Below are 20,498 nucleotides of genomic sequence, written 5' to 3'. Positions count from 1 at the left end.
AAGCCAAACGAAATGCCTGCCTGTTCATTTTCCAACACTCATCATTCTACTAACCAAAATTAGACAGGAGGGGACACCACAGCACCAAGTGTCACTGAACTCCAATTGATTGGAAAGCCTATCATATCTTTGCCACTAGCACTTTAAAAAAAAGGCTTCAACTTTTTCTGCAATTATTCCGAAAGCGCTCCCCTCAGATTCCTGCTGAAAGAGAGATATCCCCTGTATCCCTCTTTGATCAATCCTCTTGGTCCACGGCGAGAAAAATAAAGAGTATGATTTACCACTGTCCTATGATTTTAGGGTATATTTCTAAAGCATGCATGTTCAGCAAAAGTGCATTGCATATTCACGATGGGAAATAACCCTTCTTACTTAGGTTTCAGCCACCAATAAACAATCGCTAGCAAAGTTCAAAGTCATGCATATCTTTATGTAACACACATGCTTTCCCCGTTCATAGCTCGTGCTGCCAAAACCACTTCATTTTCTTGAAACTTAGCTGTGGATCCCCAAGCAATGCAGATTACAAGATCCCCCTCCCCGCTGTCGAAAGGAGAGGGGGGGGGGGGGGAGTAAAAAACGGTAGTCTGTGTCCTCCAGATAAACCCCATCTAAAACAACCAAGGAAGCCTTTATGAGACAGCTTGCGAGTCGCATGATCACAAGTTCCAACCGCCAACTATAACTTGTCTTCTGATAGTCCATCAGCAGTTTTAGTTTGTTTCATGGTGAAATGCAAATTCAAGTGCATTAGGGACCGATGGACCATAAGTCCAGATCTTCGACACAAAAAAGGCTGGGTACAGAAAATGACCAAGTTCTCATGCCTTGCGCAATAAGTGAGACAATAAATAGCTCAGTCTCAGCTTTTGCAAAAGATTAATCATATCTTCTTGATTGTGCATCGCCTTTACCAAATCCACCACCAAGTGGCCGTAGATGCGTAGAGCCGGAGACTACTGCTAATACAGATGTTAAAGGGTCACGCAACCACACACACACACACAAACACGCACGAAAGCATATATACAATTACTCAAACGCCCCCAATATTCATAGGACATAATACAGACAAATCCCAGCATTTTAGAAAGTAGTAGTATTGAATTCGAGAGAAGTTAAAAGAGGCAAAATTTTCACTAGCAGCTGCCGGTCAAAAGCAGCAAGGCTACAATAATTGCTTCTTTCCGTCTCCGGAAGCTCGTGTTATTAAAACCCCAAACCTATCCTTTGCTTAGCATTGTAAACTTCCCCCCGGGCGTTGGCTTCCCTCCCTCCTCACTACTCCCTTGCTGCAAATGTCACAAATCCATGCAAAATCTCCCAAACACTGTGCTAATAAGCAAGGATTTGCAGTTGACAAATTGAAGTTCAACAAAAAGCTCTTCTACACCTTCTCCACATTCCTGCTCTCTCTTTCAGCGCTCATCTTCCTCGTCTGGCTCGTTCTGCATCCCTCCAAACCTCAATTTTCACTCAAAGAAGCTGATATCTATCAACTAAACCTCTCAGGTCCACACCTTCTCAACTCTTCCATTCAAGCTACTTTACTGTCCAACAATCCCAACAAAAAAGTTGGTATTTACTACGATATTCTACAAGTGTATGCATCCTACAAGGGCCAACAAATCACTCTGGATACTTCTCTTCCACCGTTCTATCAAGCGCATGAAGAGAGCAACCTCCTTTCAGCGTCTTTGGTCGGGAATGGACTACCTGTGGCTCCTTCTTTTGGCTATGAGGTAGGACGCGACCAATCTGCTGGGAATCTGCTACTGAATCTCAAGGCAAATGGCCGTCTCCGGTGGAGGGTTGGAACTTGGGTTTCCGGAAGGTATCGTTTCAACGTAAATTGTATAGCCATCATGCCTTTTGGTCCCTCCTTGCCAACTGGCCCTCTCAGCACAAAGCAAGGAACTCAGTGTTCTATCACCCTCTGAACAAGGACTGCATATCTATCAAGCCTGCTGCCTGCCTACTCTGTAAAGTTTTCCTTTTCAAGCTCATATGGAATCGACTACGTCATCTATTACTGGGAAGCACAATGAGCATCCTCGTGCCCGACTCTTTTAACTTTTCTTGCTTCAAGTTTTGGTTTGCATTTTGTAAGTAAATAGCTTTGAAGTATTTGTGGATATAATTGCTTGTTACGAATTAAGTGTGACATGAAGCAAAAGTAAGAATTGATAAATAATAGTCCCACTATTCAGTTATGTACGACCACAAGGGAAAAACGAAGACTAGATACATGGCTTTCTCATCATTCATCATCCTCAATTTTTCTCATTCCAACTTGAGACGATAAAGATGCTATTAAATGTAATTGGCACGTCTGAAGTGGGAAAGGTTCAAGTAACAATTTAAAGTAACAATCTGGTAAATTTCATTTTCCGCTGGTTCATGCGTGGACGACTGTATACATTCGCTCCTACAATCCAAATGCACAAAAATTCTATGGAAATATATCAAGAAACAATCATGTTTGAAACATCAAGACTCTGGAGAATCCACAAGGATGATAATCACTTTTTTGATCTAATTTAGCTATGCATCTATATGTAACAAGCACTGTGGTACACAATTTTTCAGGCCATTTACAGCAAATCTCCAGTTTCCCTTACCCGCCCTGTGGGTTGAGTCCTCCAGGCAGGTGGGTCATTTTCAGAGTTAGACGCAACTTGTGCTGCTTAGTGACAGTTGTGCCACAAGCTACAACATACTGATTTATTTTTGAACGAACCAGACATCTCATTGAGGAAGCATAAACTAAAAAAATCAATTTAAGGCAGGGGGAATGAACGTTCGTAATCGTGGCATAGCATTCTCAACGCTATAATGTTTGTAAAAGCATCAGTTTAGCTTGAAATCGATCAAGACTTCATTGAGCATCTACCTATACTGTACAACAGACACAAGCAAAATACCAATAGCAAGATCCTTGAGGAAGTGAATATAAGCTGAAGGAGGACAGTCATTGTTCCATCATTCAAGAGTGCTGGTGTCTATACATTCAGCTGCTGCTGGCAAGCACTAACCTATTTGAGGATTAGAACTTAGATGCACCAAAATTTGCTCCGGTCAAGAGACCTCAAAACTGACCTCTCACATCAAAGATTCTAAAGTTTAAACAGAACAGGGATCAACCCACTTCCAAAAATGCTTTTTACACGAAAATGCACCTTCGGCCACTCTCTTCATCTCGGAATCTATGTACTCCTCAACCTCTTCCGTGCAAAATTCGCATTCCGGCAAGCCCTCCACAACAGCATCCACCGTGTGCAGAACATAGCAAGCTGGTAATCCCGGATAAGACGCAGAAACCCTCTCCTCCACCTTCTTGCAATACGAATCGGGCACAATCTTAACAATGCCCTCGTCACCAAAATCTCCACGAATCGCGGAGCCCAGCTCTTCTGTCACGGCTCGAGAAACAGCGGCCTCGACGGATTCCCCGGGCTTCATTTTCTCAGACAGAGGCCTGCAGCGGTGGCGAATGACGCCGTTGGACAATTCTTGGTGGGATTCGAGGAGGACTCGATTATGTTTGCCGATGACCCTGACAACGACGACTTGGAGGGATCGAATGGGAGGAGAGGAATCGGCGAGCAAGGTTTCGCCCTCGGAGAGCTCGAGCCAGAGATTGTGGACGTTTTTGGTGCCGGGCTTGACACCCCAGGAAGCGAAGGAGTCGGAAGGCAAGCGGGGCTTGAGCCAATCGGAGAGGGATTGAGGGGTAGGGAAGCTGGGGTTGCTGGGGGATTTGGAAGAAGGGAGGGACATGTCGGGGATTCTGAGAAACCTGCGAGGGTTGAGCGGGAAAGAGATTTTGGGGAGGGCGACGAAAGCGGTGGTGGGGGATTTGGGAGAAGAGACGAGAAGGAAGAGGGAGAAGGCGGTGAAGATGAAGTCTGGGAGTGAAGTGATGGGTTTTTTGGGGAGATGATGAGGAGATTGGAGTTGAAGGTGGTGCGGCTGAGGTAAAGATGGTGGTGGTGGTGGTGACTGATGTGAAGACATGTGAATGAATTTTTCAATTGAATTGCTCAGTTACAGCCAGCAGCAGTAGTTTAGGCGGCGGCGGCGGTGGTAAAGATGGTGGTTGGAGACAAAGTTGACAGAGGGATGATTGGTTGGCCATGAACGGAGCGGGGTATGGATGGGTGACTCCGTTGTTTTGTGGTTCAGACTTTAGGTGCCCACCAGAAATTTTAGAGGCTCTCTTACGGATCAGAAATTGGAAATTCTCTTCCTCCATTCCGACTTGGGCCCTTTACAAAATTACGCTCTGTCACTTCTTCTCTATTACTGATTTCTACTTACTAGGCCGGCCTGCTACTTGGCTAATCATTTATGCTAATCATCATAATTCACATTGCTCTTGATTTACCGTCTATCACAGTACGCCACAGCTGCCCCATTGACTCTCATTAATGACTTGAACCCGTGATGCTGTCTTATTGTCCTTAGTCGTCAGTCCTCTCTCCTTTTAATTCTTCTTTTCCCTCTAATGACACACTATTTGATTTTCCTTATTTTTATTATTTTGGTATGAGAAATCATGGGAAATATATAATATGGGGCAATTTGTTGCTCACAGTTAAAGCAAGTTTTAGTTGGTTTTCCAAAAAACAACTAAGTATAGATGTGTGGATATTTACTCATTTAGACTTTAGAGTTGTATGGGGACAATCTAACACTTCCAAGGGAAAGGGGGAAAAAAATTTGAGTGTCAAATTAAAAACTGCAGTATTAATGTTTTCATCGATTGGGTTGGCCTAGGCCACCATCAACTAAACGTTTTCATCAATTGAGTTGGCCTTGGCCTCATAGTGCCTTTTTTTTTTGTTTTTACCCCCGTACAATCGAGGATCAAGCCCGTTGGCCTCATTTTGCTTTGCGATGTGTCTGTTTTAGAGAAGGACAGTATGGGCTACACTAATTCGTTGAGGTTTAGATCCGTGACCGTGGTCCAATTCCATATGCTTGGGGATGGCTGCTCCCACTTCTTGGGCCAGTCGGCCGAATGACGGAGCAAAACCCATGGGGCCCAATGTTTTTCTGAAGTGGACATGCAATTCACTAGTCCTAGGGCACAAGGAAACAAGAGCTCGAATTCATGTCAGTGTTTTTTTTTTTTCCAAATTTCTCTTATATAATTTCTACAAAAAAGTCGAGCTAATTTATTTATTTTTTATTTTATGTTCTTATGGGATAAATGACGAGTTGATTCCATATCATATGCTCGCAAATATAATTCAATAAAAGGTAATAACATGTCAAGCTTTGAGATAGTTATATAGAGAAAGTAATTCTTTTGTCAAATTAATTTAGTTACAAAAAGAATTTGTCAATAATAAAATTTGATTAAAAATTTTTACTTTGAATGACAATTGGACATCAAGATTAGATCGGATGATTAAGCATCAGATCAAAAAAATAAATGCAAGTCATATATTTAAAATTACAGTCGTAACGTAAAATGAAACTTTTCTATGTATACATGGCCGCACCAAATCAAAAAGCTATGAGAATGCACATAATGTATCTACGTGTACGATTTTGTCAAGAATGAGGGCTGCGGAGTGGATACAGTTTTTTTTTTTTTTTTTTTTCTTCTCAATTCTCCATTCAAGAAAGGAAAATCTAGACATTGTGATTCGATTGATGAGCTGGGGTTTGACGCATTCCATACGAAACTGAGGGGTCAAATGTCAAGATGATAGTCCAGAGGAATACAGGTATTATAATAATATGTCTCTCTCTGGTTTTGTGTGTGTTTTTTGTTCTTTCTTTTTTTTTTTTTTTTGTTGGGGAAAGAAAGGGTGCAATTCTGTTTTGCTAGAAATATATCTCCAAAAAATTAAGCTAAACTTGACGGTAAATTTCTTCAAATATTGTCCAAAATAAAAAGATGAGGAGATTTTGTGGGTATTTCTTGTGCCCGCCGTGACTAACAGGCACAACGAGTGAGAAAACCCCTTTTATTTATGTATCATTTTTATAAATGCCTACCCGCGCCATTCAGGCAAAAAATTGCATGTAAATCCCTTCACGGTGCTATTTGTTGCAAATATTGGCCACGACGTCCATGGCCCTTTGTTTTTTTTTTTTTTTTTTAAGAAAAAAAAAAGCTGACTTTACGGTGAATGTGAACGAGGGAGGAGGGCAGGAACGGTTGGTTTGTGGGCAGCAACCGTTCCTCCTGAAGGTTCATGGTCAAGATTTAGCTAATATATATATATATAAAGTGTAGATTGCATTTTATATATCGTTTTTACACTATATATAGGACTTATAAAATTTTATTTTATAATTACAAGTTATTGAAAGTAAATTATATCTTGTGTATTTTATACAAAATTGATCCGAACGATTTTTCTGACAATCGCTCGACCCGTGTCCCGGGAACGGGTCACAAGAGAATACGGCAGGCAACAATTGAAGGGCTCAACTCGAGATACTTTTGACTCCAATGTGAAACCTCTGCGGTCAGAATCAGTATACTCGGCATTGTTTGTGATTAGTGATGAATCTATCTATGTACTTTTGTTCGTGACTAGTGATGTATTTATCTATTTATTTTTGTGCTTCAATAATTATTTTACGGGTGCAATATTTCAAGATAGAGAGATGCTCCATTTCAATAGGCAATATTTCAAGATATTTGCCTAAGCTTGATGTATACGGGTGCAATTTACTGCGCTATCCAAATGTATCTTTTTGCTTCATCTTTCATCCCTCTCCACAACTTTTTTTTTTTTAATTTGAATTTGAATTCTGAATTTAACTGCAGAAAGAATTCTAAGAGTCATTCAACCGGACCTAATACTTAATAGGTTCTAAAATCTAACCATAAAAGAAAATAAAAGTTTTTTTTTTTTTTTGAAAAGTCAACAGGGTATAAAAAGACGAATTTGGTGGCGAAGATGCTCATAGAGAAGGCAATCAATGATGATCCCATGGCAACGTTAACAATGGATAATAAATCGCTTGTATTATTAAGTCCACGCCCGGCATTAGTGGATGAAATGGGAGTGGCTGCCATCTCACTTTGACATCGACTTTAGTTGGTATAAAGCAGGACTACTAATAGTGGTACTTTGACATTAAGCTTGACGTAACAATTCAACTACTTTTGACATAAATGAGGATCAACCAACTACTAATAGTAGTATGTAGTTAGTATATTCCATTAATGTTGGAAAAGCAGCACATGACCGGAAATGGGGCAGAAGGCCATGATTTGGCCAAAAAAATTTGTGCGGTTCAGATAACAAGTTGTGCATTGATTTTTACACAATGTGTGGAACTCGCAAAATTTTGTACTAAAGTTATACGTTGTGCAAATAAAGTTACGCCGTGTGTAATCAAAGTTACGCGCTGTTAAAAATGACCAAAATCGTTGGGGACGATTGCACCTGCAACCGTCCATGCCCCTTGTCCGCACATGACCTCAACCACAACCAAGTATTTTGTGAAAGGAAAATGGGAGTATTATTAATTTGTTTTTATTGTGAATGTCGCATGAGTTCTCAAGGACTGAAATGAAAGACCGATCTGGCTAGCGATTTGCCCTAATTACCATAAGATTGGGTGGTGCTAGAGATTGAATAAGACGTTGGCACACGTAAACTTGATTCCATACAGCAAAAGTTAATCAAGAAGCACAATGAGATGACGACCCAAAAAAAAGAAAACAAAAAAAAAGGGATTCCACATCATTTAGAGTTGGGAAAGCTCTTGATCCCAAATTAAGCAAGACCCAAGTTCCTTCCGTAATGGGACTTTGCTGATATTATTAGCACTATAGTTTTGCTCCTGCAACTCGCATTACACGCATATATCTGTATGTATACAAGTACATCGATGGTTTCTAACGTATGGGCATGAAACAAATGAATATTTACATTCGATATTCTCAATTTTCCTCTCAGAAGTGGATGACAGATCCTTAAGTGAAGTCTTGGTGGATGGTCATCAAATCAAAATAAAACGTCCTCGCCAAACAAGTACATCATCCTCTCCGACCTCCATGGATCCCGGGGTACCACCTCCTCCTCCATGCGATCCTCCGCCGCCAACAACTTGGCTCTGCAAAGGGGACACGTCAGGTGGCCCTTCTCAACCCAAGCATCAAGGCAGTGTCTGTGGTAGACGTGTCGGCAATTGAGGAGTTGCCTCACCTCCTGACTCCCCTCGAAGTTGTCTAAACAAACTGCGCAACGTGGATCCTCATCATCGTGGTTATCATCATTCTCATTCTTCATCCTTACCGCAACACGATTGTATTCATCCACTGACAGTTGCCGTTTGATACTTGCAGCGGCAGTTATCGACTCGACTGAAACTGGAACTGGAACCAATGAAACCATTGCAGGAGACGGGTGAGTCTCTCCTCCTCCTTCTTCTTCCTCAAAAAGGCTGTCGGGAGTTTGCTTTTGCGAATGTGACAGTTTGCAGAGCAGCAAGAGATGAGAAAAGAAGGCCTTTAACAAGTATTTCACGAAGCCCAGACGGCAGCGGAATTGGATGTTTACTCCCGATGCATATTCTGACATCGTTGTCACAACGTTGAGCAACCCCATCGTTCTGTTTTTTTTTTTTGGTTGTTGAGAGAATTAATTTTAAGGACTTCGTAACGCTGGTAGCATGAAGATACGTATTATTGTCTGTGTATGACCATACACATATATATATATATATAGCGTTCACTAGTAATTTTAGGATATATGGTGTGCTGGCAACCGCACGAGTGCCACTTCTATATTTATGTCAAATATTCTGTTTATTTAATTTTTTATGTGTTATTTATTTAAATTTCTTTTACCATCACGTGATAAATGGGATTGATACACCGGATAGTGACATAGAGGATCTCAGCTGGCTGGCAACAAACAGCAATTAAAAAGTGTGGTGAAATGCAATTAAAGTTACATGTAATGACAATTGAGAGGAAGAAGCGGACCACTCCAACTAATCAGGGGCGGCGGGGGAAAGTGGCTAGAAAACTTCTCTGACCATGAACCTCTATTTCCGTGTGTTTTTTTATGACCAATTATTTTTTGACAACATGCTACAACAATCTGGCCATTCGCCTTTTTCTTAACAGAAATCATTCATCTCTCCGCTAGACAATATAGCACAAGTTTGTTTGGATACAGATTATTTGTCAAATTTTATTTACTTGTATCACTAATATATTTTTTATTCATCTTTTATCTCACATAAAAAATATGCTATGATATTTTATTTTTTTGAAAAAAATGATCACAAATAATCTCATATTCAAACGCACTCAAAGTCTCTCTTGCTTGCTTCCACCTCTTTTTCCTTTTACTCTCTTGTCCCATTTTGATCATCCTAATTTTTTTCACACAGTTTAAGAAAAGGTAGTTAAGTTTGTTGGAAAAATAAATTTAGATTGCTATTTTCCTAAAATACCCTTACATTAAATAAAGTTGGCTTTTCATATATCAATATGTTTTGAAAAATCTAAATGCATTAAATGGGGTAGGTTATATTCAATACTAACAATCTATATTAAATAAGGTAGTTTATAATAATAACAACTTACATTAAATAAGGGTATTTTAGATAAATTAAAAGACAACTACATTCTTCAATTGAAAAGTGAATTACAATTTGGACCAGACGAACAAGGAAAACAGGACTATCAAAGTGGGACGGAGGGTTTACATTTTTTTCTTGGAGTAGGGAAAATGTTTACATGATTTCTTTGGTGGTGGGATTTCGGGAGACAGCCCATGTGAAGCCCAAAGGGTTTGGTTGGATAACGCATTTGTTTAAATAAATACTACTACTTTTTTTTTCTTAATTCATCATAAATATAATCTTTTCTAATTAGTTATTTATCTTCCAACTATTTTTCTTATTATCATCAGATATATATATGAGTAAATTTTATATATACTAACAGTGTATATACTATCACAGTTGGATACATAATATATGAATAAAATTTAAAATTTAAATTTAAATTCAACTGAATTGTCTGCATATAATGGTGATAATGCATACATTGTCAATGCGTAAAAAATTATATATATATATATATATATGTATACTATTATATAATATACCACATCAGAATAAGATTAATTTATTCTAGCAAAATGTAGGTGGGGACGTTTTCAAAAATAAACACACAAAAAAAAAAACCAAAGACGACATCTATATCTATATAAATTTGAGAAGGGATTTTTAGGAACAAGCCTCCACAACCCTTCCCACTCTCAACTCTATTTTCCTAGCATTTCACATTTATCTTATTTCGTAAAAAATATCATGGGCACATTACATCCCCACGTTTCCCTCAATTAAGGAGTTAACTTCAACTAACACTCCCACGTCCCCTCAAACAAAAATTTAACTTCCACTTACATTAAAACTGTTTCCACTTACCCGTGCGTCAGATGGTTGTGGTACTACTAATGATTCCCATTTTCCAGTGAGTTGAAGAGCATTGACGAGAATAAAGATAGCCCCTAATTCAACGGAATTGAAGATAGCACATGATCTTTTCCAACTACCACGGAGCAACAATATACTTGGTACTACTTTTGAGAATTACTCTTAAAACCCTTCCAATCAACTTCCTTCTCGAACCTCTCAAATTAACTTCATAATAGAACATGGCCGTTTACAGGCATGTCAACAATGCCTAAATTTCAAACTCGCAAGATTGCAAAGGAGGAAACATCTGCTAACAAAACAAAAAGGACGCCACAACGGTCCCGCACAAGAATTGGAACAGTTCCAACAACTTTGCGTCGACGAAAGAGAAATCTCACATCAACTACGATGGATAAAATCTCGACTACACCGACTCAAACGCCGCGCCAATCAAATTAGAAGTTTCGGTACTATTTATTCTTTTAATATTGATATTTTCATTGTATTTTCAATTATTAATAATATTCTCAATATTGTAATATTATTGTTGTTTCCATACTAATCCTTGCTGGCTCAATCAACAGAGTATGGTACTATGGCTTTTATGTGAGTTTAGGCATTTAGACATATAGTTCTCATTGTATTAGTAATTAATCAGATTAGTCCCGGAACATGGTCATAGCTTTGATTAGGGAAAACATTATTTTTCCATTAAATGTCTTCCCATTAATGCTATTATTTCTACGCACAAAGCGCTAAAAGTTTGGAACAAAAATGGAGATTAAGATAATTTCTCCAGTCACCTCGAGTGATTATCCAGACTTAGAGACAAATAGCTTGGGAAACTGACGAGGGACTAATGTAACATTCTTTTTTTTCTTTTGAAAAAAATATAAAAGTAAGGTAATGTGAATTAACTGAAACATTATAATGAACAAGAAATGCAGTTTGCATTTATTGCAGAAGTTTTTGGTGGAAGATCATGCTTAAAGTGCTTCACTATAGCTCTTTAAATTTGACAAAGATAATGAGTAATTCCCAAAAGTATACTACGTCCCACATTATGGCTGAAAAACTGATCATGTCATGAGTTGTGCTCATGATGTGACTTATGTAGATTTTTCCCCAAACCGTTAATATGGTAGCATATTGCTGTAGTACTATTAATTATGATCACGAAAAATAGTAGTACTATTAATTATGAGTTGTGATCTTTGGAGTTTCTTCGTTTCTTTGAAATAAGATGTTCTGAAGGTTGACATTAAGAGATTACTACTAGCAGGTAGGTTCATTTTTTGTGTTTTGGCTTTTTTTTTTGGCAGATTTTGTGTCTTACTGCATTACATGTCCTTGGGCTGCTTAAATCTGGATTATGCTGTGGAAAGTTGGAATCGTGCAAGACAAAAATGTTGACGATCGAGAGAAAGAGCAAAAAAAAAAAAAAGGGGAATAGATTCAAAAAATAATTCTTGCAAAAACATATGAGACAATGGCACCTAAGAATCTTGCAAAACATTGCTTACGAGAACATATGAGACAATGACACCTAAAAATTTATACTTTTTAGGTGTAATCTTATGGACAGTAATCTTATTATCAAAATAGAAGTTTTGGTATTATTTATTCTTTGAATATTGACATTTTCATTGTAATTTCAATTATTACTAATATTTTCAATATTATAATATGATTGTTGTTTCCATTGTTTACAAGTTTCGGTACTATACTTCGCTCTTCAAGACAGGCATGCACGATTCATGTTTCGTTGTGATGTTTTTTATCTTAGAGATTTAAAAACAAAGGTATACATTATTTATATGTATATTTTTTTACACAATATTATTTACAAACTGTCTAAAACAAAAGATAATTTTGAACTATGTATGCTTTTAATTGTCAGAAAAGTGGAGGTGCATTGTTCGACCAACACATTAATTCATGCAAAAATCGTGCATTCTCATTTATAGTGCGAACTCCACAAAAAACAACAGAATTAATTAAATCCCCAATACTGGCGTTCGTACTCAGAGTTGACTGGTGTGAAGAATGTTTACACCTTCGTAGAAAATTATCAAATCAAAGGCAAAATGTCTGTAAGTATTTCATTTACTTATCAAATTAAATATTCAATTATATTTAATTGGACCCTTATGTCGCTCAATTTATGATATAGATTTCTATTTTTTTTTCAGGATCCAACCTTCATCGAAATGATCGTTTATAAATAATGGAGATGTTTTTATCATATATTGAACTATTGTTACAAAGTTTCATTTTTTTAAAATATATTTTCATGTGTCCGTGATTATAATATTTTACTATTTTTAAATTCTTCCATAGATTGTAATTTTTTTTTAATAATGTAGGCACCGTGCGTAGCACGGGTATTCACACTAGTATATGTGAATAGGATACTAATTCTTCCGTGAATAGTTGATCGCCCACATGCTCTGAGAATTTGATCGGCTGCATGTTACCTGTAGCATAATAGTACCAGTAGAGTCAGGAGAATAGATTTCTGACTTCCGAGATAGATGAGATGACAGACAAAATTGGTACCTGTAACCGGCGTGTCAGAAGTTAAACTTCTTCTAACCACTAGCCGCTACTACTGCTATAAATATAAATATAATATTTCCTCCGTCCCACTTTGATAGTCATGTTTTCCTTTTTCGTCTGTCATAAATTGTAGTCCATTTCTAATTGAAGAATGTAGTTGTATTTTAATTTTCCTAAAATACCTTTATTCAATGTAAGTTGTTGTTACTATAAACCTACCCCATTTAATGAGAGTTGATTCTTTTTTTACCATCAAGTTCCCATAAAGTTGTACTCTAATTAATGTGAGGGTATTTTAGGAAAATAGTTACCTAAATTGATTGTTCCAACAAAGTTAATTACTTTTTATTAAATTGTGTGAAAAAGAACCAGGACTATAGTGTTGGAATCTATCGTTTCTCCTTTGCTGAAAGCTTGCAGTTGCAGGTCTGAAGTTACAGGTGGGTTTGGTTCTGAATTTAGAGTTTGATCAGTGTCCCAATGTTGACCCAGTCAAACCTTCTCGATGGTGAATCGTTCTGGTTACAGGTAGGGAATGGCAATGACAATAACTATCTAATGATTATCAAAGATTCCTATATTGTACTACAACTGATAAGCCTGTTTGGAACCAAAGTTTTTGTCTAAATTTTTTAGCTACTAGTTTTTTAACAACTTTAATTACAGGAATCCAAAAAAACTTATCAAATTTTTTAACATACACACTTCAAAATATTTAATACACAAAAAACTTCCTCTTTTTTTATTCTTTCTCCTACACCCCGATCCACCACACCTCATCGCCGACCACCACCTCCGCCGCCGGCCTTCATTTTTTTTCCCTTCCTTTCTCCCTCTCTTCTCCCTGGCCACCATCCCCCTTCCCCCATCTGCGATCTGGTCGCGATACCAAACTGCATATGCGATCTGCTCGCGCGACCGGATTGGGCAAAGGGGGAGAGGGAAGGGGAGGAGAGTAGGAAAGGGGATAAGAGGGGGAGAGAAAAAGCCAAAAAAAAAAAATTGTGCACTCCCCACTGCTGGTTCTCTGGCTTCAGGAGGAAGAGGGGGAGGGTGAGGGGGAGTAGAGGGGGAAAGAGGAGCAGAGAGGGAGAAGAGGGGAAGAGAAAAAAGAAAAACAAATTTAAACAAGGCTGCTGGTTCTTCAACGAGGCAGAGGTGGCGGGGGAGGGAAGAGGGAGGGGGAAGGAAGAATAAGAAGAAGAGAGGAAAGAAAAGAAAAAGAAAGAAAAGAAAAAAAATGGTAGGATCATGGCTGCTGGGAAGGCAGAGGGTAACGGGGAAGGGGGAAAGGAAGAAGAAGAAGAAGAGAGGAAAGAAAATAAAATGGAAATAAAGAAAAATGAAAAGAAAGAGGAAAAGAAAGAAAAAAAAAAGTTTTTCATTTTAAAAAATTTTTCCAAAAACTTCTACAGTGCACTACAGTAAAGTTTTAGACAAACTTCTATAGTAGAATAGCGGCCAGTCTCTTTCTTTATTCTTTCCTTTTTACCTTTTTTTTTCCGCTTTCCATCTTCTTCCTCGTCCTTGCTAATTTTTTGAGGACATCCCTAGAATGTCTGAAGGTTGGGCATTGCTCGGTATAGCAGCAATCCACAATATCTCCTACTATTAAAATTTTGTTGATAATGTTCCATACATCTAAATCATCAAAACCCACAACAATTACCTAAAAAATTATGAAACGAATCAACCCCAAAATTCTCAAAAAATTAAAATTAGATATGCATCTAGTCAAAATTACAAAATCAAACTTCTTTCTCTCAATCATCTTTCCTCTTTACATGGTTATTTTTCTCAAATTTTGTCATGGTTTGATCTTTCCAATTCTTCTTGAATACCAGCAAATAAATCTCCCCCTGTGCAAATATATCTCTTTCCGTTTTTCATCACGTTCTCTTGTCTCTATGTCGTCCTTGCAAGATATTCTCCAACCTCCATTTCAAGGATCTAGAGAAGTTTGATAAAGAAAAGGGAATTAAGCAAATAGATGAAAAAAAAGGAGGCTTAGGCTTAGGCCTAGGTTTTTTTTCTTGTGTCTAGTTTTGTTTGTTGTATTGGATTTAATTTAATAAATATTTTGACTTTAAGGTGGGCCAAGTCAGTAATGAAGATGAAAGCGCCGAATCTATGAGATTAAGCCAACAGGTCACCAAGACATCTTTAAAGTCTTGGTTGATGTGAGAGATCAAGGATTCAATCATTATCTAATTGTGACTTCCCCTCTCCCTTCCCTTAGATTAGGTTAGAATATATTATACAAACTATTATTTTTACTTGCAAAAAAGGAAAAAAAAGAATCCATGGGATTGAAAGATCTAAAAGTGGGCAATGGTTAGTCCCACAGAGGCGAACCAAGCATTATGTAAGGGTTTCATTACCCTTTGAATCTCATTGATGAGGTGCAATAAAATAAGTACTCTTTTTCTTTTCCTTTTTTTTGGGTTATCCAATAAAAATTGTAGTACTATTACGACAGCTGATTATACATAGCAATCCTCCATTTTGTTTAGAGTAAAACAATTAGCATTGTCGAAAAATAACAGATATATTTGTTTTATTATTATATGGAAGTTGCTTTCTCTATAATCGTTCACTGTAAGTTTGTACGTCCTCAATTAGTCAATTGGATGATGTTCTGTCGTAGACTACTTATATTTCAATTAATTCATTCGGGCTGCAACTTTATAGGATTTTTATCATATATATATATATATATATATTTATAGTAATATGATATATGTGAGATGAAAGATTATTAAAAAAAATATGTGAAATGAATATTTCAAAAGAAGAAACTATTATTAAAAAAAATACGTCAAATGAATATTCCAAAAAAAAAAACCCTATAAAAAAACTCATAATCCAAACCGCGCCTAAGCATTTGACGCATTCATGGTCCGGCTGAACCCGATTTAAACTCGATTTAAACTTTGAAGAGTAAATCCCAAGAGCGGCAGAGTCTACGAGTGAAACTCGTACTAAATCCATGGTGTACTGCCACTGGAACCTCTCGCTGGTTTTATACTCTGAAGTCCTTTTTCCTTTTGTACGAGGAAAAAAAAAATAATAGAAACAAGTTCTCTCATTTGCCTTCCCATCTTGTAAAGCGTGATGTCTATTTACCAATAATTAGAATTTAAAATCTAAATTCACAGTTGAATGTATGACAACTAATCTTAATTAGAATTTAAAATCTAAATTTTTACATGTATATTATGCATTTAATCGTGATAATATATACACTGATAGTGTATATAAAATTAGCTCAAAAAATAAATACATAATCAACGCTGAAGGTCAAGCTGCCATAAAACTTGGAATTCAAGTCTCCAGAAAGGTTGGGACAAACCTATTCCCACATTGAACATGGACAAACTCTCATTAGAGGCTTTGTTTTACCTCTTTAAAAGTCTCTGACCCCCTTAAATGCTGTTGTTAAGTGGTCCAAAAAGGCACAGAAATAACCATAGAAGAAAACATTCATTTGGCAATATAATTACTTCTATCAGATATCTATTATGTCCCTCATTTTAAAATGTTTAAAATTTATTAGTTTATGTTACTCAAATTTTATTAATCCCCACCTGAGCAAGCTTAAACATTGCCATGCTCGATATTTTTTTTTTTATTTTAGCTTGCTTGAGTGGATATCGAGCAAAGCTATCACCACAAATGCATCCCCAATCATTGGATCCGTATGGATTAGATGTTTTTAGAAATGCATTTAAAAACCTTACTGTAATTTTGTGTATTAAAAATTTTGCTATGGCTTAAGAGCTAAAACATGAAAACTCCCAACTGCTTCAACAGTTGATGCTGCACAGCTCATCTTCATATACATTACAGAACAAAGAAACATCCTTGCCAAACAACTACATCAATCTACCAGCCTACCACGAAACTGCACCCTCGAGAATGAAAAAGATATCAGCCATCCAAACGGTTTCTTTCTTCCTGGAATGAATTGAGTTCAATATCCAGATTTCCATGGGATAGACCTGATGAAGTTCTTTGGACAGCCAGCACCAATGGAAAATTCTCAGCACGATCAGCTTGGGATGCCACTAGAAAGCGTCAGACAAAAGTTTTCTGGTCCAAGATGATTTGGTACAGTAAGTTCATCCCTAGGCATTCCTTAATATTCTCCACTTGAACAAGCTGTAGTATAGCATCTCTAGACAGTGGACTCGTATAATGAATTGGCTTTCTGTTCATATTAGAGGAAAAGATGTTACTGGGGTCATCAGAAAAGTTTCTTTTAGAGCCAATTTACTTTATTTGACCTGAACCAAAAGCTCGCATCTTCCAGCACCAATAGAAAAACACACAATTGTTTTTGACCAAAACAGGGATGTCAGGATGAGGTTAGCATACTCCATTTTTTATCACGTTTAGGTCAAGTACAGAGATATTCTTGAAGCTTGGAATATATATTCAGCATAGTTATTGTAATTTTTTTGTGGAAAATAGTTCTCTGTATAGGCAGTTAATTCTGGCATTATGTACCTTTTGGCCAGTTTGCTTGCCTTGGTAGATTCTTAACCCTCCTATTCTCTTGCTGTTCTGGATTAGGAACAAACACCTACTTTGTAATATTTTTTATTTTTTAAATGCAGCTGATCTTTCCCCAAAAAAATATGTCTTTTCCGTCTGTAAGCCTGTGACTATAACTTTAAGGTTCTTGAGCACCAACTTCAGTAACAACCCTCATCGAAGAAACAAGATGCTCTAGTAATGACCCAACTGGGTTCTACTAAGTATCCACTCCCATAAACGGAAGATTTTCCAAAATTACGAAACCAGAACCGGTTCTATATGTTCCTGGTACTTACAAACTTTAACTTCCATTAATCTCGGCTGGCATACATCACAAAGGACTCTTGCAGCAAGACCTGAATATTGCCAAGGTATGGCCAGACTTGACCATTCACCCTGAACGTTCAATTATTCACCCTAATATACATTATGATATAACTTCAGGATTTATCAGTATAGATGAAACAGTAAATAAAGTATGCGCAGGAAAAAAGCTTTCAAATCATCAATTTCCTGAGGTAAATCCTTGGACTGGACAAACTAGAATCTCGAAGCTACCAATTTACTTGCCCATAAATAAGAAATTCTAAAGATGCATAATCACGTCTCTGTTCTTTCACATCCATATTTTTGCTATTATTTTACCTTGTTTCTTTTTCCTTCCAATTTTTTATTCCTTTGGGCACGCTTGGAGTAGCTAGGTAAAGGTGATTAAACATCAATAAAAAAATTTAATTATTAGCTCTATATAGGTACGAACATAAAGAACTTTGATTTGCAAATATCATAGTTCGGAATTCATTGACATGCTAATGAAAAGCCAAAATCAATAGGAGTACCAGAGAGAAAACAAGATTTATGAAAAGGGATAACTAAGAAAATGTGTTTAAAACATCAAATTGGTATATCATACGCAGCAAACTTCAAAGATAAGGAATTGAAACACACACATGACGCACCCCTATAACTTACTGACTGGTGTTGCAACTTCTGGAACCATTATCTCCAATGCTGCACACATAAAGTTAGGCTCTTTCGAAAACAATGATATGCAAAAGCAGCCAAAAGTCGAAGGACGTACTCATGCAGATGACAGCACAAAACATATACGCGTATACAGGGAATGCCAAAGAGGTGATAAAGAGAACATAGATTGAACAATTGAACAGCCTATGGAATTATCATGTATTAAGATCCAAAGTTCGAAGGAACAGCAACATCACATTGCAAATACAACAAACACCAGAAATACAGATGAGGAGCTCTTAAACGTCTTAGTATTACAGTAATTCACAACATTGCATTACCTCAAACTCTGAGCATCTGCAACTTATTAGAGAATGCAATAGCAATCCAGTCGGGCAGGGCAGCAGACCACTGCAGTTGGTTAACCTCCGTTCCAGCCAAGTACATGGACATGGGATCGATCCCATTAGGGCCCGCAACAGTAGGCAACTCCCAGATAAGCGCCTGTCCATCATCCCCAGCAGAACAAATGTGCCTGGAACTCTGGGGAGCCCAAGCAATTGCATTGACACTGGCTTGATGCTTCTCCAACTCTGCCACAGGCATGGTGGGTGACCTGATATCCAAGATGACAACTTTGTTGCTATCCATCAAGATGGTAGCCATGTACCTCAAGTCCTGCTTGTTCCAAGCCAACCTCAACAGAGGAGTATCCGGCTGGGGACTCTCATATATGATAGTGGAGTGCTCCTTATCCCTCAGATCGAAAATTCTGACGGAGCCATCAGCAGAAACCGATGCAAAAACCCCGGCTTCCCCCCAAGCAATATCGTAGACTTCCTTATCATGAGCGATCAATTGGGTTTCTACGGCCCCCTTCTCTATGTCCCAAATGGTGCAAGTGGTGTCGATGCTGGAAGTCCCAATTCTCCGGGGCTCCAAGTCGTTCCAGTCGAAGGAGGTCAATGGGGCGCAGAATTCACTGGTCTTGCTGTTGTTAAGAGTGGAGAGGGGTTCAATAGAGGAATCCCTGACTTCCCAGATGCGGAGGTAGTCGCCGGAGGAGGCGAGGAGCTCGGCTGCGGACCTGGGATTGGGGGGTTGGAACATTAACTTAGTGGGTGGGTAGGGGTGCTCGAAGGAGAGGGTGGGGATGGGTTTGAGAGAGGTGGTTTCTTCGTCGAAGGAGAAGATGTCGACCCTGTTGCCGGGATCCTCGACGAAGCTTCCGACGGCTATATTGCGGCGACGGCGGTTATGGTGGGAGGCGGCGGAAGAAACAGCCATGGCGTAAATCGGGTACGGACAGTCATGCGAGACAGAGTTTTCAGAGCGGAGATGGGGTTCCTGGGCCGATGATGGATTATCCATCTTTTTCTCTTCGTCTTTGGTTCTTGACTGCAATCTGGTTTCCAATGGTTTGTTTTCCTTGGTTTTATGATTTGATTTCGCAGTTGCTGCAATTCTGGCCCCTGTGGCCGCCTCCTGCTTGTCAACGATGAATAGAGTAGACAAGTGCGAATTGGTCCTCCTAGTAGCAGTGGCCTATTAGTAACTACAGCATTACTGTATCATGTAATAATCTCATGATTATTGTTTTCTCATTTATTTATCATGGTTAAGTTAAAATGCTTTCAACTCCTCATATATATTTTAATTCTTATATATCCCTTCATGCCTTTTAAATTTAAAAAGTAAGAACATGTTTCGTTCGTATAAGAATTTGGTTTGAAAACGATTAATGTGAGATAAATAAAGAATTAGTCATATATTTAAAAAAATAAAAAATGATATCATTCATGAAATCTAAATTATGATACTACTAGCCTTTCAAGATGGAAAACTATAGAACATTGGACCCTAATTAAATTTTAATAATAGTGCAAAACCCAAATGCTAAGAATAGCTTTGGGCATTATTCATTACTTTATGTATTCCTTTTTGTTTTCTTCTTATCTAAACTATAATTTTGCTCGTACCTTAGCACAGTCTTTTTTTTATTTATTATAAATTTATAC

General features: G+C 37.8%; 3 protein-coding genes across 3 annotated transcripts; 1 reads left to right on the top strand and 2 right to left on the bottom strand.

Annotated features, from left to right (window-relative positions):
• The first annotated feature begins 1,099 nt into the window (after positions 1–1,099).
• LOC113729855 (NDR1/HIN1-like protein 26) lies at positions 1,100–2,216 on the top strand. Its single transcript, XM_027254147.2, has one exon. The coding sequence runs from the start codon at positions 1,302–1,304 to the stop codon at positions 1,941–1,943; it is 642 nt and encodes a 213-aa protein (XP_027109948.1). The 5' UTR covers positions 1,100–1,301; the 3' UTR covers positions 1,944–2,216.
• A 582-nt stretch (positions 2,217–2,798) lies between these two features.
• Positions 2,799–4,376, bottom strand: LOC113729854 (uncharacterized). The gene has a single exon (XM_027254146.2). The coding sequence runs from the start codon at positions 4,018–4,020 to the stop codon at positions 3,127–3,129; it is 894 nt and encodes a 297-aa protein (XP_027109947.1). The 5' UTR covers positions 4,021–4,376; the 3' UTR covers positions 2,799–3,126.
• A 12,325-nt stretch (positions 4,377–16,701) lies between these two features.
• LOC113729853 (protein TRANSPARENT TESTA GLABRA 1-like) lies at positions 16,702–20,013 on the bottom strand. Its single transcript, XM_027254145.2, has 2 exons — positions 18,822–20,013; positions 16,702–17,185 (listed from the first exon to the last, which is right to left on the bottom strand). Exon 1 carries the CDS (start codon positions 19,849–19,851, stop codon positions 18,823–18,825), a length of 1,029 nt encoding a protein of 342 aa, XP_027109946.1. The 5' UTR covers positions 19,852–20,013; the 3' UTR covers positions 16,702–17,185; position 18,822.
• Positions 20,014–20,498: the final 485 nt, after the last annotated feature.

This window comes from Coffea arabica, chromosome 2e, assembly GCF_036785885.1.
Source record: "Coffea arabica cultivar ET-39 chromosome 2e, Coffea Arabica ET-39 HiFi, whole genome shotgun sequence".
In the NCBI taxonomy this organism is placed as follows: Eukaryota; Viridiplantae; Streptophyta; class Magnoliopsida; order Gentianales; family Rubiaceae; genus Coffea; species Coffea arabica.
Note: the sequence above shows the minus strand (reverse complement) of the source record. Positions and strands in the feature narration are given on the sequence as shown.

Bases quoted from the DNA above. Each gene is read 5' to 3' on its own strand.
- LOC113729855 (XM_027254147.2), top strand. From the start codon at position 1,302: ATGTCACAAATCCATGCAAAATCTCCCAAACACTGTGCTAATAAGCAA.
- LOC113729854 (XM_027254146.2), bottom strand. From the start codon at position 4,020: ATGTCTTCACATCAGTCACCACCACCACCACCATCTTTACCTCAGCCG.
- LOC113729853 (XM_027254145.2), bottom strand. From the start codon at position 19,851: ATGGATAATCCATCATCGGCCCAGGAACCCCATCTCCGCTCTGAAAAC.